This window comes from Schistocerca americana, chromosome 2 (assembly GCF_021461395.2).
Source record: "Schistocerca americana isolate TAMUIC-IGC-003095 chromosome 2, iqSchAmer2.1, whole genome shotgun sequence".
NCBI classification, from domain to species: Eukaryota; Metazoa; Arthropoda; class Insecta; order Orthoptera; family Acrididae; genus Schistocerca; species Schistocerca americana.
In genome coordinates this window covers 532,492,411-532,511,213 of record NC_060120.1, presented here as the reverse complement: position 1 = coordinate 532,511,213, position 18,803 = coordinate 532,492,411, and the positions used below count along the sequence as shown (strand labels likewise).

Here is an 18,803-nt window from a genome sequence, read left to right as displayed (position 1 = left end):
CAAACCACTAGCTTACCTCCAATCCCTTAGCCTTACCCCCCACCCAATACAGCCCCCGCTGCAATACAGCCCCCCCCCCCTCCCCAGTGCTAGCAGCCCTATCCTGTCCCTCCCACATCTCTGCATGCTCTCACAGGCAGCACTAGCATCTTTCCCCATCCCTAACCCATCATCCTTCCCCTTCCCCTTCCTTGCCCTACACCTCTAGCCATCCCAGCAAATATTGCTGCTAACCTCATATGCAGTCACAGCCAGACCTTGCAACAAGGAGATAATTGTGGCCATGTGTGTGTGTGAGTGTGAGTTGTGATTGTGTGACCATGTGTGTTTTTTCTGCAGCTGATAAAGAATTCACTCATATAGCTGCATATATCTAACATTCTTTTTCATTGTGCCTGTCTGTGACTCCGTGTCTCCTCTGTATAGACCCTGCTTCATACTTTAAATTGTTCCATCAGAATGTTCAGTCTCTTTGCAATAAACTGAATGAAATACAAATCTTGTTAAATGATATTTCTGTTTTATGCTTTACTGAGCACTGGCTAAATAAAGACATGATAGAATTAGCAAACCTACCTCAGTTTAAATTAGCTGCCACATTTTGCAGAGAAGTACTCAGGCATGGTGGTAGCTGCATATATGTTCGAGGATATAGACTTCACTAACATAACCAAATTTGACAGCTTATCTAAAGAAAGAGACATAGAACTCTCAATAGTAGAACTGTCAACTAGCAATTCTGTAATCATCTGTGTATATAGGTCACCACATGGTGATAAAAAAGTTTTCTTATAATCATATGGAAGAGCTGATAGAGGGCTTCAACACCCTTAAAAAAATATGATCATATCTGGAGATTTCAATGTTTATTTCTCCAAACCCAGTAAATTTAAAGATGAAATCAAAGACTTACTGATGTCCTTTAACCTAAAACCAACTATAACCAACCCAACTCGTATAACCACTACTTCTGCAACAACCATAGATCAGGTGTTTGTAAACACAAATAATATATATCTGCAACACAGAGACTGCAAACACTGGTTTTAGTGATCACAATGCGCAAATACTAACAATCACTATTCCGGGAAATACAAAAGCCCAGAAAACTAGAACTATTGTGAGGAAGTTTAATAATGAAAACATAGATTACTTTTGTTCTCTCTTGAGAAGAGAAATCTGGACTGATGTTTACAGTTCAAACAGCACAGATGACAAGTTTGATAAATTTAGGGCCACATACAAACATTTTTTTGAAATTGCCTTTCCTAAACAAACGTCACTTATGAATTCTGTGCACAAACCAAATAAATGGATCACAACAGGAATACAAATATCATGCCAGAATAAAAGGAACTTATATGAATACTCAAAGCAAACCACAAATCCTGTATTTATCAATTACTTTAAACAATATAAACAAATACTTAGACAAGTTATAACAAAAGAAAAGAAAATGGAAAATGACAAACAAATAAAAAATTCCAGGAATAAGACTAAAGCAACCTGGAGTATCATAAAAAGAGAAACAGGTACTACATCATTAGCCCACAAAAATATACAACTTCATGGAAACAACAATAAAATAATCAACCCCACAGTAGTGGCTAATAAATTTAACAACTACTTTTCTAATGTTGCACACCACCTGATTACCAAACATTACAACTCACAACCACACAGCAATACACTCCAGTCAGATATAAAAATTCTTACAAGAACCCTATTCATGTCTCCAACAACACCTGAGAAATTATTTGTCATTATAAAAAGGTTACCCAATAAGTATTCAGCAGGTACTGATGAAATACCAGATATTATCATCAAAGCAAGTGTAACATCTATCATAGAACCACTAACGGATATTTTCAATTCATCATTCATGAGTGGTATATTCCCGAAAAATCTGAAAATGGCAAAAGTGACACCACTGTACAAGAAAGGGGACAAACATGAAGCTGCAAACTATAGACCTGTATCAGTATTGTCAGGCTTTGGTAAAATCCTTGAAAAACTATTTCTTAGAAGGCTGACAGCCTTTCTAAATAAAGAAAACATAATAAGTGATGCACAACACGGATGCAGAACTGGCAGATCAGCACAGTCAGCTATTTATACCTCCTTAAATGAAATTTTAACTGCAGTAGATAATAAGCAACATGTGTCTGGCATATTTCTTGACCTTAGTAAAGCCTTCAATGTAATTGATCATAATACTCTGTTGCAGAAGCTAGGTAATTATGGAATACGAGGCCTGCCAAACAAGTGGATACATTCCTACCTTCATGACCGTCAACAGATCGCTCAAATAAAATACAAAGACATAAAAACACAAAAAACTGTAATTTTTACAGTAATTCACAAAACATTACATATGGAGTTCCTCAAGGGTCAGTCCTTGGGCCAATTCTTTTCATTCTTTATGTTAATGATTTGTCAGAAAAAATAACTAAAGGGAAGACAGTACTTTTTGCAGATGACACAAATATCCTAATCAAATCATGTGATGAGGAAAGCCTACAAAAAACAGCTACAGGTATAATACAAAATTTGACACAATAGTTCGGAACAAACAAGCTAATAATAAATAATGAAAAATAGTGACAGTCAATTTCCACAATTCACAGAAACTACATCCTGCAAGACCAATTTTTAAAATTGATGGAAAAACTGTCTCATCTGTGAGTGACACAAAAATTTTAGATATACATATACAGCAAAACCTAAAATGGGAGACACATCTTAACCATGTAAATAAAACTAAACACACTTACGTACGCAGTAAGACTCCTCACACAAAATACAAGCCATGCGTCTGTGATCACAATGTACCATAGCAGTATTCAGTCACTGCTGATGTACGGCATTATCTTTTGGGGGAACTCTGTAGGTACAAACAAAACATTTAGGCTACAGAAAAAGATTGTTAGAATAATAAACCATGCTAAGTACAGAGACTCCTGTAGACCAATATTTAAAAATCTCAATATACTGCCTCTTACCTGCTTATATATGTATGAAATATTAAATTTCACAAAAGAAAGTATTTTAAAAGACGGAAATATCTTCAAGTATAACTGTGATTACCACCCTCATGATACTAGGCAGAAACATTACTTGCATGTCAATACAGTGAGTACAAACATTTGTAAGAGAGGAGTGTATCATATTGGCATAATGCTGTGCAATCACATGCCATCCTATTTGAAACATATGCAAAATTTACAAAAGTTTAAAGTGAAACTGAAAGAGTACTTGCTTGACCACTACTTCTATTCTGTTTCTGAGTTTTTAGAGTACCAGAAAAGTGTAGCGTAATTGCTCAAATATTCTTTATAAGTCCATCATTTTATTTTACTATATTAAATTTGTCATCAATATTCAACATGTATTGAATAATTTTTAGTAATTTATCCTTTCAAAATATCAATGTGTAAGATGATGTATATACTGTACCAACCTGACTTTTCCTACATCGTTTGTGCAAAATATGTACCTAAACACGATTTACAGGACCAATAAAGAAATACAAATACAAATACAAATATATGGTGATTAGCAATCTACATGTTTCATATCGTTGTAAATAGCTGAGGATGTTGAATATTCTCTTCAGAGATGAAGGGACTGCCACAAGATACTAAGTCAAGGTGGGTACATAAGTGATTTACCTGGGATATAGCAGGACTCTTCAAGAACTGTAATATTTATTGATGACACTAGTTTACATATAAAGGATCCAACATAGTTATAACAGACAGCCAGAAGAATAATGGAATAGACTTACAACTGGGTCACAGCAATCAGTTTATCCCTTAATTTTACAAACACTCATAGTATGCAGTTCGAAACAAATTAAAATGACTTACAAGTAACAAGAGTATACGTCAGTAGGCATTTTCTGAATGAGGCTTCATGTGTGAAGTTCCTTGGCATTCAGATAATTAAAGTTGCAGCAGCACATGGATTGTTGTTGTTGTTGTGGTCCTCCGTCCTGAGACTGGTTTGATGCAGCTCTCCATGCTACTCTATCCTGTGCAAGCTTCTTCATCTCCCAGTACTTACTGCAACCTACATCCTTCTGAATCTGCTTAGTGTATTCATCTCTTGGTCTCCCTCTACGATTCTTACCCTCCACGCTGCCCTCCAATACTAAATTGGTGAGCCCTTGATGCCTCAGAACATGTCCTACCAACTGATCCCTTCTTCTGGTCAAGTTGTGCCACAAACTTCTCTTCTCCCCAATCCTATTCAATACTTCCTCATTAGTTATGTGATCTACCCATCTAATCTTCAGCATTCTTCTGTAGCACCACATTTCGAAAGCTTCTATTCTCTTCTTGTCCAAACTATTTATTGTCCATGTTTCACTTCCATACATGGCTACACTCCATACAAATACTTTCAGAAATGGCTTCCTGACACTTAAATCTATGCTCGATGTTAACAAATTTGTCTTCTTCAGAAACGCTTTCCTTGCCATTGCCAGTCGACATTTTATATCTTCTCTACTTCAACCGTCATCAGTTATTTTGCTCCCCAAGTAGCAAAACTCCTTTACTACTTTAAGTGTCTCATTTCCTAATCTAATTCCCTCAGCATCACCTGACTTAATTCGACTACATTCCATTATCCTCGTTTTGCTTTTGTTGATGTTCATCTTATATCCTCCTTTCAAGACACTGTCCATTCCATTAAACTGCTCTTCCAAGTCCTTTGCTGTCTCTGACAGAATTACAATGTCATCGGCGAACCTCAAAGCTTTTATTTCGTCTCCATGGATTTTAATACCTACTCCGAATTTTTCTTTTGTTTCCTTTACTGCTTGCTCAATATACAGATTGAACAACATCGGGGAGAGGCTACAACCCTGTCTTACTCCCTTCCCAACCATTGCGTCCCTTTCATGTCCCTCGACTCTTATAACGGCCATCTGGTTTCTGTACAAATTGTAAATAGCCTTTCGCTCCCTGTATTTTACCCCTGCCACCTTTAGAATTTGAAAGAGAGTATTCCAGTCAACACTGTCAAAAGCTTTCTCTAAGTCTACAAATGCTAGAAACATAGGTTTGCCTTTCCTTAATCTTTCTTCTAAGATAAGTTGTAAGGTCAGTATTGCCTCACGTGTTCCAACATTTCTACGGAATCCAAACTGATCTTCCCCGAGGTTGGCTTCTACTAGTTTTTCCATTCGTCTGTAAAGAATTCATGTTAGTATTTTGCAGCTGTGACTTATTAAACTGATAGAACCAACCATGACAAAACTATTCTACCTGCTATGCAAGATATGAGACAGCCAAAACAGCCTCTGACTTCAAAAATAATTCCAATTCCACAGAAGGCACATGCTGACAGGTGTGAAAATTACTGAACCACCAGTTTTATAAGTTATGATCACAAAATACTAACACGCTTTATTAGCAGAAGTGTGGAAATATCTTTAGAAGCTGACCTTTGTTATGATCACTATGGATTCTGAAGAAATGTACGAACATGTGAGACAAAATTTATCTTAGAAGATAAGTTAAAGAAAGGGAAACCTATGCCCACAGCATTAATAGATTTAAAGGGTTAGTTAGTTATGTGTTCCATTGATCAATTCTGAATGATTCTTTTGTCAAAATGATGTGGGATGAGTCAGTTTACAGGATACATATGCATGATTTGTACTGATGTTAATGAACACATTATTTTTTATCCTACCCAAGCAACTAGACTTAAATACAAGTAAGTTTTCTTAATAGAAAGAAGTTGTCCAAGAGAAATAATTTTAGGTTAGATTTACAATTTGCAGCTTTAATAATAGATACTAAAGGTCATTTTTTGCACTAAGTGTTTTTGTTATGCACCTCACTGTCCTTCTCCAATTGTGATAGATTATTTATGACAAATTTCATTAGCATATATGGGTGTTGTGGCAATGGAGTTAAAATGTCTAGCTCCTTGAAAAGATATGTATATGATGTCCACGGGTGAACACCACATATTATTCTTACAGCTCGCTTTTGTGCAATCAATACATTCTTTTTAAGTTGTGACTTACTCCAGAAAATTATTTAATAATGCATTACTGAGTGGTAATATGCCAAATATGTTTGGGGTTGGGGGGGGGGGGGGGGGGGAGGGGAGTAATTTGTTTGTCTCCAGGATTAGCAATCATATGAAGAGCAAAATTAGATGAGCTTAATTTTTGAGAGGCTCAGTAACTTGCTTCTTCCCGTTCAAATTTTCATCAATATGTAAATCAAAAATTGGAACATTCTACCCTGTTTACTGTCTTCTACTCGTGTTCTATTTCAATCATTGTTCTGCCTATATTTGTTGTATAGATCTGAATATAGTGTGTGTTTTCATAATTTACGGAGAATCCATTTTCAGAACTATTTAATAATTTCTTAGAAAACATAATTTACAATATCTTCAGATGTTTTCCCTCTCTCATGGGATTTATTATAACACTAGCATTGTCTATAAGAAGTACTAATTGTTCTTGTTGAATGTTAATTGGAAGCTCATTTGTATGCAGAAGAAATAGGAGTGGACCCAAAATTGAACCCTGTGGGATTCCTTTGTGATTTCTCCAAAAGCACTAAAATTTTCTATTCTTCCAACATTGTTTCGATTATTCAGCACAACTTTTTGCTAAGTATGATTCACTTCTATAAGAACTGAGTTTTTCTAAGAGAGTAACATGATCTACACAATCGAACCCCTTGCAAACATCACAAAAAATACCAACTGGTGATATTTTATTATTTAAAGCTTGTACTGGCATTATTTTCAACTTTTCATATTGTTGACTGGAATACTCTCTTTGAAATACTGAAGGTAGCAGGGGTGAAATACAGTGAACAAAAAGTTATTTGCAACTTATACAGAAACCAGACTCCTGTTATAAGAGTCAAAGGACATGAAAGGGAGCAGTACTTAAGAAGGGAGTGAGACAGTGTTGTAGCCTAGCCCAGTGTTATTCAATCTGCATATTGAACTAGCAGTAAAGGAAACTGAAGAAAAATTAGAGATGGAATTAAGGTTCTGGGAGAAGAAACAAAAACCTTGAGGTTGTAATTCTGTCAGAGGTAGCTGAGGACTTGGAAAAGCAGTTAAACAGAATGGATATTGTCATGAAAGGAGGCTATAAAATGACCATCAACCAAAGTAAAATGACGATATTGGACTGTAGTCAAATTAAATCAGGTGATGGTGAGGAAATTAGATTAGGAAATAAAATGCTAGAATTAGCAAATGAGTTTTACTATTTGGGCAGTAAAATAACTGATGATGGCTAATGCACAGAGGATATAAAATGCAGACTGGCTGTAGCAAGAAAAGGATTTCTGAAAAAGAGTAATTTGTTAACATATAATATAAATTTAAGTGTTGGCAAGTCTTTACTGAAGGTATTTGAATGAAGTGTGGCCTTGTATGGAAGTGAAATGTGGAAAATAAGCAGTTCAGACAAGAATATAATAGATAGGACATAAAGTACACTATTTACACATGAATGAATGAATGAGTGATCATGATCAGATTGTTAGTACTTAACATATAGGACATTCCGTCTCTGGGTACTTCACAAGAGAAGTACCATGAGTATCATGATTCAAGTTAAACTATAGCTGCTAGTGTCAAACAGAAATTCTCAGTTGAACTGGTAAGACATGGTTCACACTGGTACATACCAGTGGAAAGGTATAGATTTTTCAGAAACATTACACAGTATGTTGAATTAAGCAAAGCTATTTAAAAACGTGTTTCACATCTACACCTATATTAGATGAATTAAACAAAGCTATTTAAATACATCTTTCAGAAGATATAACAAGACGAAAATTTGGTAAGAGAAACAATTGAAACCAAAGATTACAGTTAAAATGTGCTTAATTCATTAGACAAAAAGTTGCAGGCAACTGGTATATTTTGTGATCTGTCAAAGGCATTTGACTGTGTAAATCACAATATCCTTTTAAATAAATTAGAATATTATAGTGTAACAGGAAATGCTGCAAAATGGTTCAAATCTTATATCTCTGGCAGGAAACAAAGGATGTTATTAGGAAAGAGACATGTATCAAGCTATTAGGCATCATCCAACTGGGAACTAATTACATGTGGGGTTGCACAAGGTTCCATTTTGGGGCCCTTACTTTTTCTTGTGTATATCAATGACCTTTCATCAGTAACATTACCAGATGCCAAGTTCATTTTGTTTGCTGATGATACATACATTGCAATAAATAGCAAATCAAGTGTAGTCTTAGAAAGATCAGCTAATAAAATATTTGGGACCTTAATCACTGGTTCCTAGTAAATTCTTTGTCACTAAACTTTGAAAAAACACACTACATGTAGTTCAGAACTTGTAAGGGGTGTCCCACGAGTATGTGCATAACATACGATGACAAGCAGATAGAAGAAATGGACAGTGTTAAATTCTTGGGATTACAGCTTGATAATAAATTCAACTGGAAGGAGCACACCACAGAACTACTGAAGTGTCTTAACAAATCTCTATTTGCCTTGTGAATTGTGTCAGACATAGGGGATATAAAAATGAAAAAGCTGGCATACTATGCTTACTTTCATTCCATAATGTCATATGGGATTATTTTTTGGGGTAATTCATCAAACCAAGCTAAAGTTTTCCGGGCACAAAAACGTGCAGTAAGAGTTATATGTGGTGTGAACTCAAGAACATCCTGCAGAAGCCTGTTTAGGGAACTAGGGATACTAACTACTGCTTCCCGATATATTTATTCCTTAATGAAATTTGTCATTAAAAATATATCCCTTTTTCAAACCAAGAGCTCAATTCACGGAATCAATACTAGAAATAAGAATAAACTTCACAAGGATTTAAAGTCACTTAGTCTTGTACAAAAAGGTGTGCATAATTCAGGAACACACATTTTCAATAACTTGCCAGCAGCCATAAAAAGCTTAACAACCAATGAAACTCAGTTTAAGAGAAACCTAAAGGATTTATTGGTAGCCAGCTCCTTCTACTCCATTGATGAATTTCTCAGTAAAAATAACTAGTATAACTTCTGCACAATTTCAGTGCCGTAATGTGTTGATTGTAAATATGTGTGTGTGTGTGTGTGTGTGTGTGTGTGTGTGTGTGTGTAAGTACAATCAAACTTCTGCACCATTTCTGTGCAGTAATGTGTTCATTGTATTATAGTAGTTGTATTACACATTTATTACCTTATAAATAAATAAATAAAACTTTTTTATTTTACATTCAGTGCATTAGACTTTGTAAAATGACTCTTTCATATAGTGTTCATTAAAAAATGACGATCATTTCACTTGGGACCTGTTGAATGGTACATTAGTTTATTTGTTTTAGTTGTAAATATTTGTCATGTATTGTTGTTTTTCTGACATGTTCTACATCCTGGAGGACCTCCTCACTATGGATCAATTGGAATGAAAGTAAATCTAATCTAATCTAAAAAGAGAGCATGGCAAAGACAATACAGAAACTGGACCCTTCTTCTTCACTGTAGCTATCAATGATTTACCTAATAACACAGCCCACTCCGTCATACGTTATGCTGTTGATACAACACAACTTACCACACATCAGGACATTAAAACAAAAGAAATGCTTGATTAGGCTCTGGACTGGTTTGCAGCCATAAGCTCCAGTGCAATACTGATAAAACCCAACAACTTTTAATGGGAACATCAAATGAAGTAGGCAATAAGTCAGTAAAACTCTTAGGTATTTACATTGACTCAGAACTCTGTTGGGAGGAACATGTCAATCACGTATGTGAAAAAATATCCCTAGTGGAATACCTTATCTTGAAATTAAGGGAGGTAGTGAGCTTGGAGTACCTTAGGGTGACATGCTTTGGGTTATTCCAGTCACATTTTTAATATGGTCTGATTATATGGGGGCACTGTCCTCACATCAAGAACTTTTTGAAATTACAAAAAAAAGTCTTACACATAATATGTAAAAGAGGTCATAGGGATCACTGTCACCCTCTTTTTTCCATACTCAGAATACTCACAATTATAAATTTATATATTTATGCATCTGTACTCTATATTAAAAATAATATTTCAGAATTTATTGCCAGAGGGGAAATACATGAACGCAGCACCAGAGCTAAGGGTAATTTAAACATATCATGCCACAGATTAGAAAGAACAGGAAATTCCCAAAAAGTCGAACCACTCAAAATGGATATAATTTTTTTTTTTTTTTAATTAGGTAGTACAGCTGGCTGTCATATCATCTATTTTATAACATTAAACAATTCTTTGAGATGCCTGAGGATGATATTAGCATTTAAAAGTATTCTGTAGTTTAACATATTATTGTGTGCTGTTGTTAGTCGTATGTAATTACATAGTATATACAATTCATAATACACTATGTACAGGGTATACTATATACTATACAATATTATATTAGAGTGTAATTTATTGCATTAACTTTTAGAAACTATCCTGGTGTAATTTGGTACACTGACATGCTTTAAATGTATACTACAATGTTTTGACAGTAGTTTATTTTATTGTTGTGTATGTACTACTACATTCTGTGTGACGAAGCCAATATTATAAAATGATCCATGGTGAATAAAATTCTTGATTGTTGATATGTTGACTGGACACCAGATTTCACCAGTTAAGATGGCAGATGACACATGAAGTAACAACAGAAAGAAAACTGCCCAGGCATGAATCATACTGTTGTTGGTGAATGGATTAACAAGAAACATACATATTTAATAAGGAAAATAATCATGTTCTTGAATTAAGTCTCAGTGAGTGTTATAAAGCGATTCAAGGTATCAAGAAAGGAAAGGTGTCTGAAATTATGGCATTTCAGTAGAAATGGCCAAATCTGGAGGAAAAGCTATGCAAAGAGAACTTAACAAAGCTGTTTACAGAAAGTCTGGGAGGTACACAATTCCCAAAACAGGGCTACCCTATTTCACAAGAAATTAGAAAGACAAAACATAAAAAGATCTTAATCTGTCATGTTCTCTTTATAATTTACAACATATTCGTTGGAAGTATCCCAACTGCACAGAGAGGACATTTGATTTTAATTAGGCAAAAGAACAAGCTGACTGTAGAAATGAATGTACCATGGACCTTTCGCAAATCATGAACTAAATTATAAAATGAAAGACAGACAATAAATTGCTACTATTTCTGGGATTCGCAGATTTTGATTAAGCTAGTGACTCAGTTTCAACAAAATTTACATTAATTACCATTGAGGACAACATGTTGATTCAAATTACATTAATATACTAAAAAATATATGAGGTGTGTGAGAAAAGTACAGTGACTGATTTTTTATCTACTAAAGTTTTTTTATTTTAATCAAACAATAATATTGTCTGCTTCAAAGTAATTCCCCTTGGCAGCTGCACACTGACAGAATCATTGTTCCCAGTCTTGCTTCCAGTGCTGAAAGGCTTCAACTAGTAGGGTCTTCAATGAGTTGCACGCATTCTGTCAAATAGTCTCCATAGTCCCAAAATGAAACCCTTTTCAGGCATTTTCCAATTTCAAGAAAAGAAAAAAGTTGCAAGGCCTCAGATCTGCTGAATAGGGGGAGATATTTGAAAAAACACTTTGTTGACAGTTTGCCCTGGAGGAAAAAGTCCAAAAAGAGCAAAACAGCATTATTTTGCTCTTTGATTTGCTCATTTGAACTTTTTTTCAATCAGGGAGAAGCCTCAGCATGCTACTCCTCACTTTGCCAATTTGTCTCATGATTGTACTCAAAAATTCAGGATTCATCACCTGTAATCACACAACTGAACCATTCGTAGTCATTGACACTCCTATTTTGAACATTAATGCACACATTTCTTTGACTGTCCTTCTGTTCAGTTGTGAGGTTTTTTGGCATCATTTTGGCACAAATCTTTTACATTTGCAAACTTTTGGTCAGAATTTCATGTACAGTGAAAGTGTTTAAGTTTAACAGGTTAACCATCATCCCCATTTTTAAACATTGGTCTGATCTCATAAGAGATAAGTTTTCATTGGTTTCTGAAGCTGAAGGCCTCCCTGAGCAACATTCATCTTCAGCATGTTCTCAGCCTTCCAAAAATGATTTGTGCCAGTGAAAACTTGTGCTCTTGATAAGGAATGTTCCTTGTAGGCCTGTTTCAACTTTCCACAGGTCACACTTGTGGATTCCCAAAGTTTAATACAAAACTTGATGGCATAAAATTGCTGTAAATTCTGCTGTTCACAACAAAAACACAACTTCACAGATGGTACTCTCAAATATCATGTGATGGCTGTATGGAGCTGAAACTTGGATCAAGCATCTGAAAGGGATGAACATACTAGTTTACGCTTGCAGAACAACACATCAATTCCAGGTCACTCACAGTGTTGTCAGTGTTATTACTTCTCTCACACATCTCATTTGTATCAGTGCTATAGTTTGATTGACTTCACCAGGATATCAATAAATTCTGAATTGGCAGAAGGATTAGACAAAAACACTCCATATTGCCAAAACTATTCTCAGGGCTCTTACAGACAGTTTAAGACCCTCAAACTAGATAAGAAAGAACTCATGTTATCACTGCATAACTAAGCACTTTCATTTTGCATATGAAATTGTACTTTTTATTTCTAATGTGTATGGACTCCAACAATTATTTGATTAACTTTATACAGCAATATTGTAAGCAAGCTAGAAAATTAATTTAAATAAATCCAAAATAATGTAGAGTATAAATTAATAATGTACTCAAGAGGCCAGTTTATAAATTTGTGTATCTGGGATATTAGAAATCTGTATGGAAAGCAAAAGAAATTAACTGAAGTATAAAAATATGCATTAGCACTTTTGGTAAATTAAATAGGGTTTCAAAAACATAGTCTCTAATGTTCAACACAGTTTGGTTGTACAAGTAACTCTCATTGTTTTTACCTAAAGACAAGAGTGCTAGCTTCTGTTGCATGTCTTCACTACCTGTTGTCTAGTGAAATTATCTTCTGGAGCAACCCACCTAGGGTAAATAAAAGTAACTGTAAAACAGAAGCGAACAGTAAGAATATTGTGAAAAGCAATGAACATTGTATCTTGCAGAGGTCTCTTTAAAGGTCTTGGAATGCTTCCTCTCACTTCTTAGTACATCTGGTGTTTTTGTTGCTGATAATAAAACTCAATTTCAGCTATGTGAACTATGATCTACACTACCAAAATACAATACAAAAAAATAATTTTCATTTAGACTAGGTTTCAGAATGGAGTTAAGTACTTTGATGCAAAGATATTCGACAAGTTCTCATCTAGCATAAACGAAGAAATTGTGCATCCCTACTAATTCAGAAGAAAATTATAAATATAACTGATTATCCACTCTTATAAAGATTAAATGTTTGAAAACTCATAGTAGCTAGATGGCAAGTAGCAGTGTACGTTGTGCACCTGCATGATAAGTAGGAATATATTGTAAAATGACCTATTACATATGTAGATAACTATTTTCTTTGAAAAATCCCAGTGTAATCAAGTAAATATTAAACTTCCAATCAAATATAAACATCACCTACTTAATATAAATGAAGAAGCAGCAGTTGTTTGCAAATTAGTGACCCTCCACCTAATTCATGAACTTCAAGTTAACTGATGTAAGCATAGATATTATTAAACAGCATTGTTATAGTTTATTGTTAATTCAGTGTACAAATTAAGTTTCTAAGAGTTGATGCTCTTATCATGCCAAAAACTTTGATTCAGTCCATATCTGTGAAGGTTCTCTTTGATGAGCTCTACAGAACACAATTATTTAATTATCTAATATATGTGGATAGCACTGTGACCAGTATATTCTGGAGTTAAGAATTGAAAGTCACATCTCAGTTTATAATGAACGTCTACATCAGACACCATTTTACATACTCTCATACTGCTACATATCCCACAAGAATGGACCTAATTAGCCATTGGCAGGCAGGTTTAGCTTTTATTGTAACATATTATTTGCCCCTAACATTATTCAGTGAAAAAATATAAAGAACTGAAGTTATTATTTTCAGAATGGTATGTGCCGTTTCAGCATATCAACTGATTTGTTAGTGAAAACACAAACTAGTTCAATATAACTATCATCATACACTTTAGAAATAGAAGATGGAAAACCATGCTATATGCACACATGTGTACATATTGTACATCCTTAAAAAATGTGCAAGAAAACTCACTTTAATTTGAAGTGAATAGTAATGTTCATCTTGAATAAATAAAATATGGAAGCAACAGACGTCTGATATTCAGATCAAAATTAAAATTTTTTTATATAACACAGTCCTTATGTTTTGCACAAGTATGTGTCAAAATAATTTAGTTACATCCACTATACACAACACCACTTAGTAGAATTTTGCTACATCTTTTTGGTGTGTGAATTGTCTACTATGCAATAATGTAGGTCCACTGTGTCTTGTCAATAATGCTGTAACAGCATCACTTCAATAATTTAAATTTCCAGTGTTAGTCTGTGTGGTTTTAATTTTATTATTCACTTATGAACTCATGTAAACATTGTCGACTCTGTTTCAGAACTGTATTATACAAATGTATGCGTTGTATTTTACCATTAGTACCAGGTATACATATAAATAACAAAATTTGTGTTAAACTAGAATATTTATTGCCTAAATATTGAGAACAGTGTAAGGAGGGCTATGCGTGAAGCATTCATTGAATTCGAAAGTAAAATTCTATGTACCGACTTGACAGAAAATCCTAGGAAGTTCTGGTCTTACGTTAAATCAATAAGTGGCTCGAAACAGCATATCCAGACACTACGGGATGATGATGGCATTGAAACAGAGGATGACACGCGTAAAGCTGAAATACTAAACACCTTTTTCCAAAGCTGTTTCACAGAGGAAGACCGCAATGCAGTTCCTTCTCTAAATCCTCGCACAAACGAAAAAATGGCTGACATCGAAATAAGTGTCCAAGGAATAGAAAAGCAACTGGAATCACTCAATAGAGGAAAGTCCACTGGACCTGACGGGATACCAATTCGATTCTACACAGAGTACGCGAAAGAACTTGCCCCCCTTCTAACAGCCGTGTACCGCAAGTCTCTAGAGGAACGGAGGGTTCCAAATGATTGGAAAAGAGCACAGATAGTCCCAGTCTTCAAGAAGGGTCGTCGAGCAGATGCGCAAAACTATAGACCTATATCTCTTACGTCGATCTCTTGTAGAATTTTAGAACATGTTTTTTGCTCGCGTATCATGTCATTTCTGGAAACCCAGAATCTACTATGTAGGAATCAACATGGATTCTGGAAACAGCGATCGTGTGAGACCCAACTCGCCTTATTTGTTCATGAGACCCAGAAAATATTAGATACAGGCTCCCAGGTAGATGCTATTTTTCTTGACTTCCGGAAGGCGTTCGATACAGTTCCGCACTGTCGCCTGATAAACAAAGTAAGAGCCTACGGAATATCAGACCAGCTGTGTGGCTGGATTGAAGAGTTTTTAGCAAACAGAACACAGCATGTTGTTATCAATGGAGAGACGTCTACAGACATTAAAGTAACCTCTGGCGTGCCACAGGGGAGTGTTATGGGACCATTGCTTTTCACAATATATATAAATGACTTAGTAGATAGTGTTGGAAGTTCCATGCGGCTTTTCGCGGATGATGCTGTAGTATACAGAGAAGTTGCTGCATTAGAAACTTGTAGCGAAATACAGGAAGATCTGCAGCGGATAGGCACTTGGTGCAGGGAGTGGCAACTGACCCTTAACATAGACAAATGTAATGTATTGCGAATACATAGAAAGAAGGATCCTTTATTGTATGATTATATGATAGCGGAACAAACACTGGTAGCAGTTACTTCTGTAAAATATCTGAGAGTATGCGTACGGAACGATTTGAAGTGGAATGATCATATAAAACTAATTGTTGGTAAGGCGGGTACCAGGTTGAGATTCATTGGGAGAGTGCTTAGAAAATGTAGTCCATCAACAAAGGAGGTGGCTTACAAAACACTCGTTCGACCTATACTTGAGTATTGCTCATCAGTGTGGGATCCGTACCAGGTCGGGTTGACGGAGGAGATAGAGAAGATCCAAAGAAGAGCGGCGCGTTTCGTCACTGGGTTATTTGGTAACCGTGATAGCGTTACGGAGACGTTTAATAAACTCAAGTGGCAGACTCTGCAAGAGAGGCGCTCTGCATCGCGGTGTAGCTTGCTCGCCAGGTTTCGAGAGGGTGCGTTTCTGGATGAGGTATCGAATACATTGCTTCCCCCTACTTATACTTCCCGAGGAGATCACGAATGTAAAATTAGAGAGATTAGAGCGCGCACGGAGGCTTTCAGACAGTCGTTCTTCCCGCGAACCATACACGACTGGAACAGGAAAGGGAGGTAATGACAGTGGCACGTAAAGTGCCCTCCGCCACACACCGTTGGGTGGCTTGCGGAGTATCAATGTAGATGTAGATGTAGATGTAGACATTGGCTTACTGTTATGTCATTAATTACAATGTTAATTATTATTGTAATATTCATTCTGAGAACTCTTTGAATGCACAGATTTTTAATCATTTCTAAATAAGGGAAAAAATATATATAAAAACAAAGATGAGGTGACTTACCGAACAAAAGCGCTGGCAGGTCGATAGACACACAAACAAACACAAACACACACACAAAATTCAAGCTTTCGCAACAAACTGGGAAGTGGGAACCCACTTCCTTTCGTCTTCCCCTCTCCTTCCCTCTTTCCTGATGAGGCAACAGTTTGTTGCGAAAGCTTGAATTTTGTGTGTGTGTTTGTGTGTCTATCGACCTGCCAGCGCTTTTGTTCGGTAAGTCACCTCATCTTTGTTTTTATATATATTTTTTCCCACGTGGAATGTTTCCTTCCATTATATTGACTAAATAAGGGAAACTTTGATTCTCTTGATGCCCTAGACTGGTGTGAATAAATAAATATGTAAATTATCTATAGTAAATTTTTTTACCATAATAATTTCAGTATATGAACTTTTTCACTGTTTAATTGTATCTTTTTAGGTCATGTGAGTCTTTCCATCAGTGCAATGTCAACAGATGACAGTGAAAGGAAAGTGGATGAGGAATCTCTGAAAAATGCAGCAACATCGCAAGAACAAGCAGATTTAAAAATGTAATTGGTTAACAAGAAATAAAATAATACAAAAATGTAATAAAAGACAATTAAATAACTATTCCACTATATAATATTTTATTTTATTTAAATTTCTGTTTGCATGCAGTCATCCAATGATACTTTTGCAGCTGTCATATTATGTGCAAGGCTTATTATGTATATTTGTGAACAAAGGTTTAATACATACCATATGCACAGTTTAATGCACAATACATACAACTTGGAATTCTGTCAGTGAATACACACATTTATTTATAAGAAAATGTTTTAATTTTGTTTTAAATGTGTGCCCAGTATGTACTCTTAAGGATTGTGACGATTTGTTGTACTGCATTGAACCACTGAACTACTACTTGTTACTTTTAATCTTATCCTCTGCCTGCAATAACTGTTCTTATTTCTTGTGTTGTGGTTCTGTACATCATAACATTTTGGTGTCTCACCCTGAAGGCTTACAACAAATGCAGAAAGTCTATGTTATATGCATAAAAGGAAAATACAGTGAGACATTTATTTTTAATAAGAGCACATAACATGTCTCCCTGTCCCCCAGATCCTGCATCAAAACATCTATAAGAACATCTTTAAGAAAGTCTTGGACCATCCATAAGAAAATAATTGGCAAAATGTCATACACTGTAAAATTATGAGGAGACAGTACGGCTCACCAGTGCTTACCTTCGAGACAAAATTCCAGTACTGTTGACACACACAATAAGAGTAGAAACAATCTACTTCTAGTTTGTGGTGTTGTTAGTTCCTTCATCAAGGAAAAAAGAGGGATAGATTTCAGAAGACTGGGAAGGAAGCCAGTTCACTCAGATCCCAGGATGTGAGGGACTGTCTTTGTGTGGGGACAAGGGAGGAGTACTGGGGTCTGAGTGACCTTTGCCTCTTTCCCAGCCTTCTAAAATCTACCCTTCTTGCCTACTTGATGGAGTAACTAAGAGGTCTCAAAGCTAGGAATAGATAATGTCTGCATTTATTGCATATATCAGCAGTGATTGAATTTTGGCTCCTGAAGATAAATTCTGCCCAGAGATGGAAAATCCTTGTGCTCATATAGTTTGCTCCAGCGATTCCTCTTTTTTGGCACATCTAATTCTAGTACACTGACAGTTCAGATTTGGATTCCAACTTTTGATAAAATGACATCTGCCCCTACATCCTACTCATGGCCATTTAATGAATAGATAAACTGCATTGCTTGGTTCCCTAATTGTTTCCTTTTTTACCTCTATGTGTTAAAACCAAAGAAATAGTGAAAGGCAGGCCAAATGTTGTTTATTAAGATGCTGTAACAGGGTTACAGCAGGCTAGTATTGGGAAAGTGGTTCTTGGCAGGAGATTGGCAATGGAGCGGGTGAACCACTTGATAGAACACTATTGATGAACAGGAATAGGCAATGAACAAGCATGGTTCAGTACATCTGAAACAGACAGACTGCAGACTCTGGTAGGCGATCCTTGGACCCTGGTACAGGGGTGTTGATGCAGGCATTTCCCATGTACAGAACCAGTACCCAGGCTACCACACCATGCTACCAGGTGCTGGCTGACATCTGTGAGGTGGCAGTGGGGCAGCGAGGCAATATCCTTGCCCCTGCATTGGACACTCAGGCAGGGGTCATTGG

The 18,803-nt window shown here is 35.8% G+C and overlaps 1 protein-coding gene across 1 annotated transcript in view; it reads left to right on the top strand.

Moving 5' to 3' along the window:
* LOC124594753 (nose resistant to fluoxetine protein 6-like) overlaps positions 1-17,235 on the top strand; it is a 233,338-nt gene extending 216,103 nt beyond the window's left edge. The window contains exon 13 of the mRNA XM_047133137.1: positions 17,055-17,235. Within this exon, the coding sequence (XP_046989093.1) occupies positions 17,055-17,170 (116 nt within the window). The 3' untranslated portion in view covers positions 17,171-17,235. The remainder of the gene's footprint in view (positions 1-17,054) is intronic.
* The last annotated feature ends 1,568 nt before the right edge of the window (positions 17,236-18,803 follow it).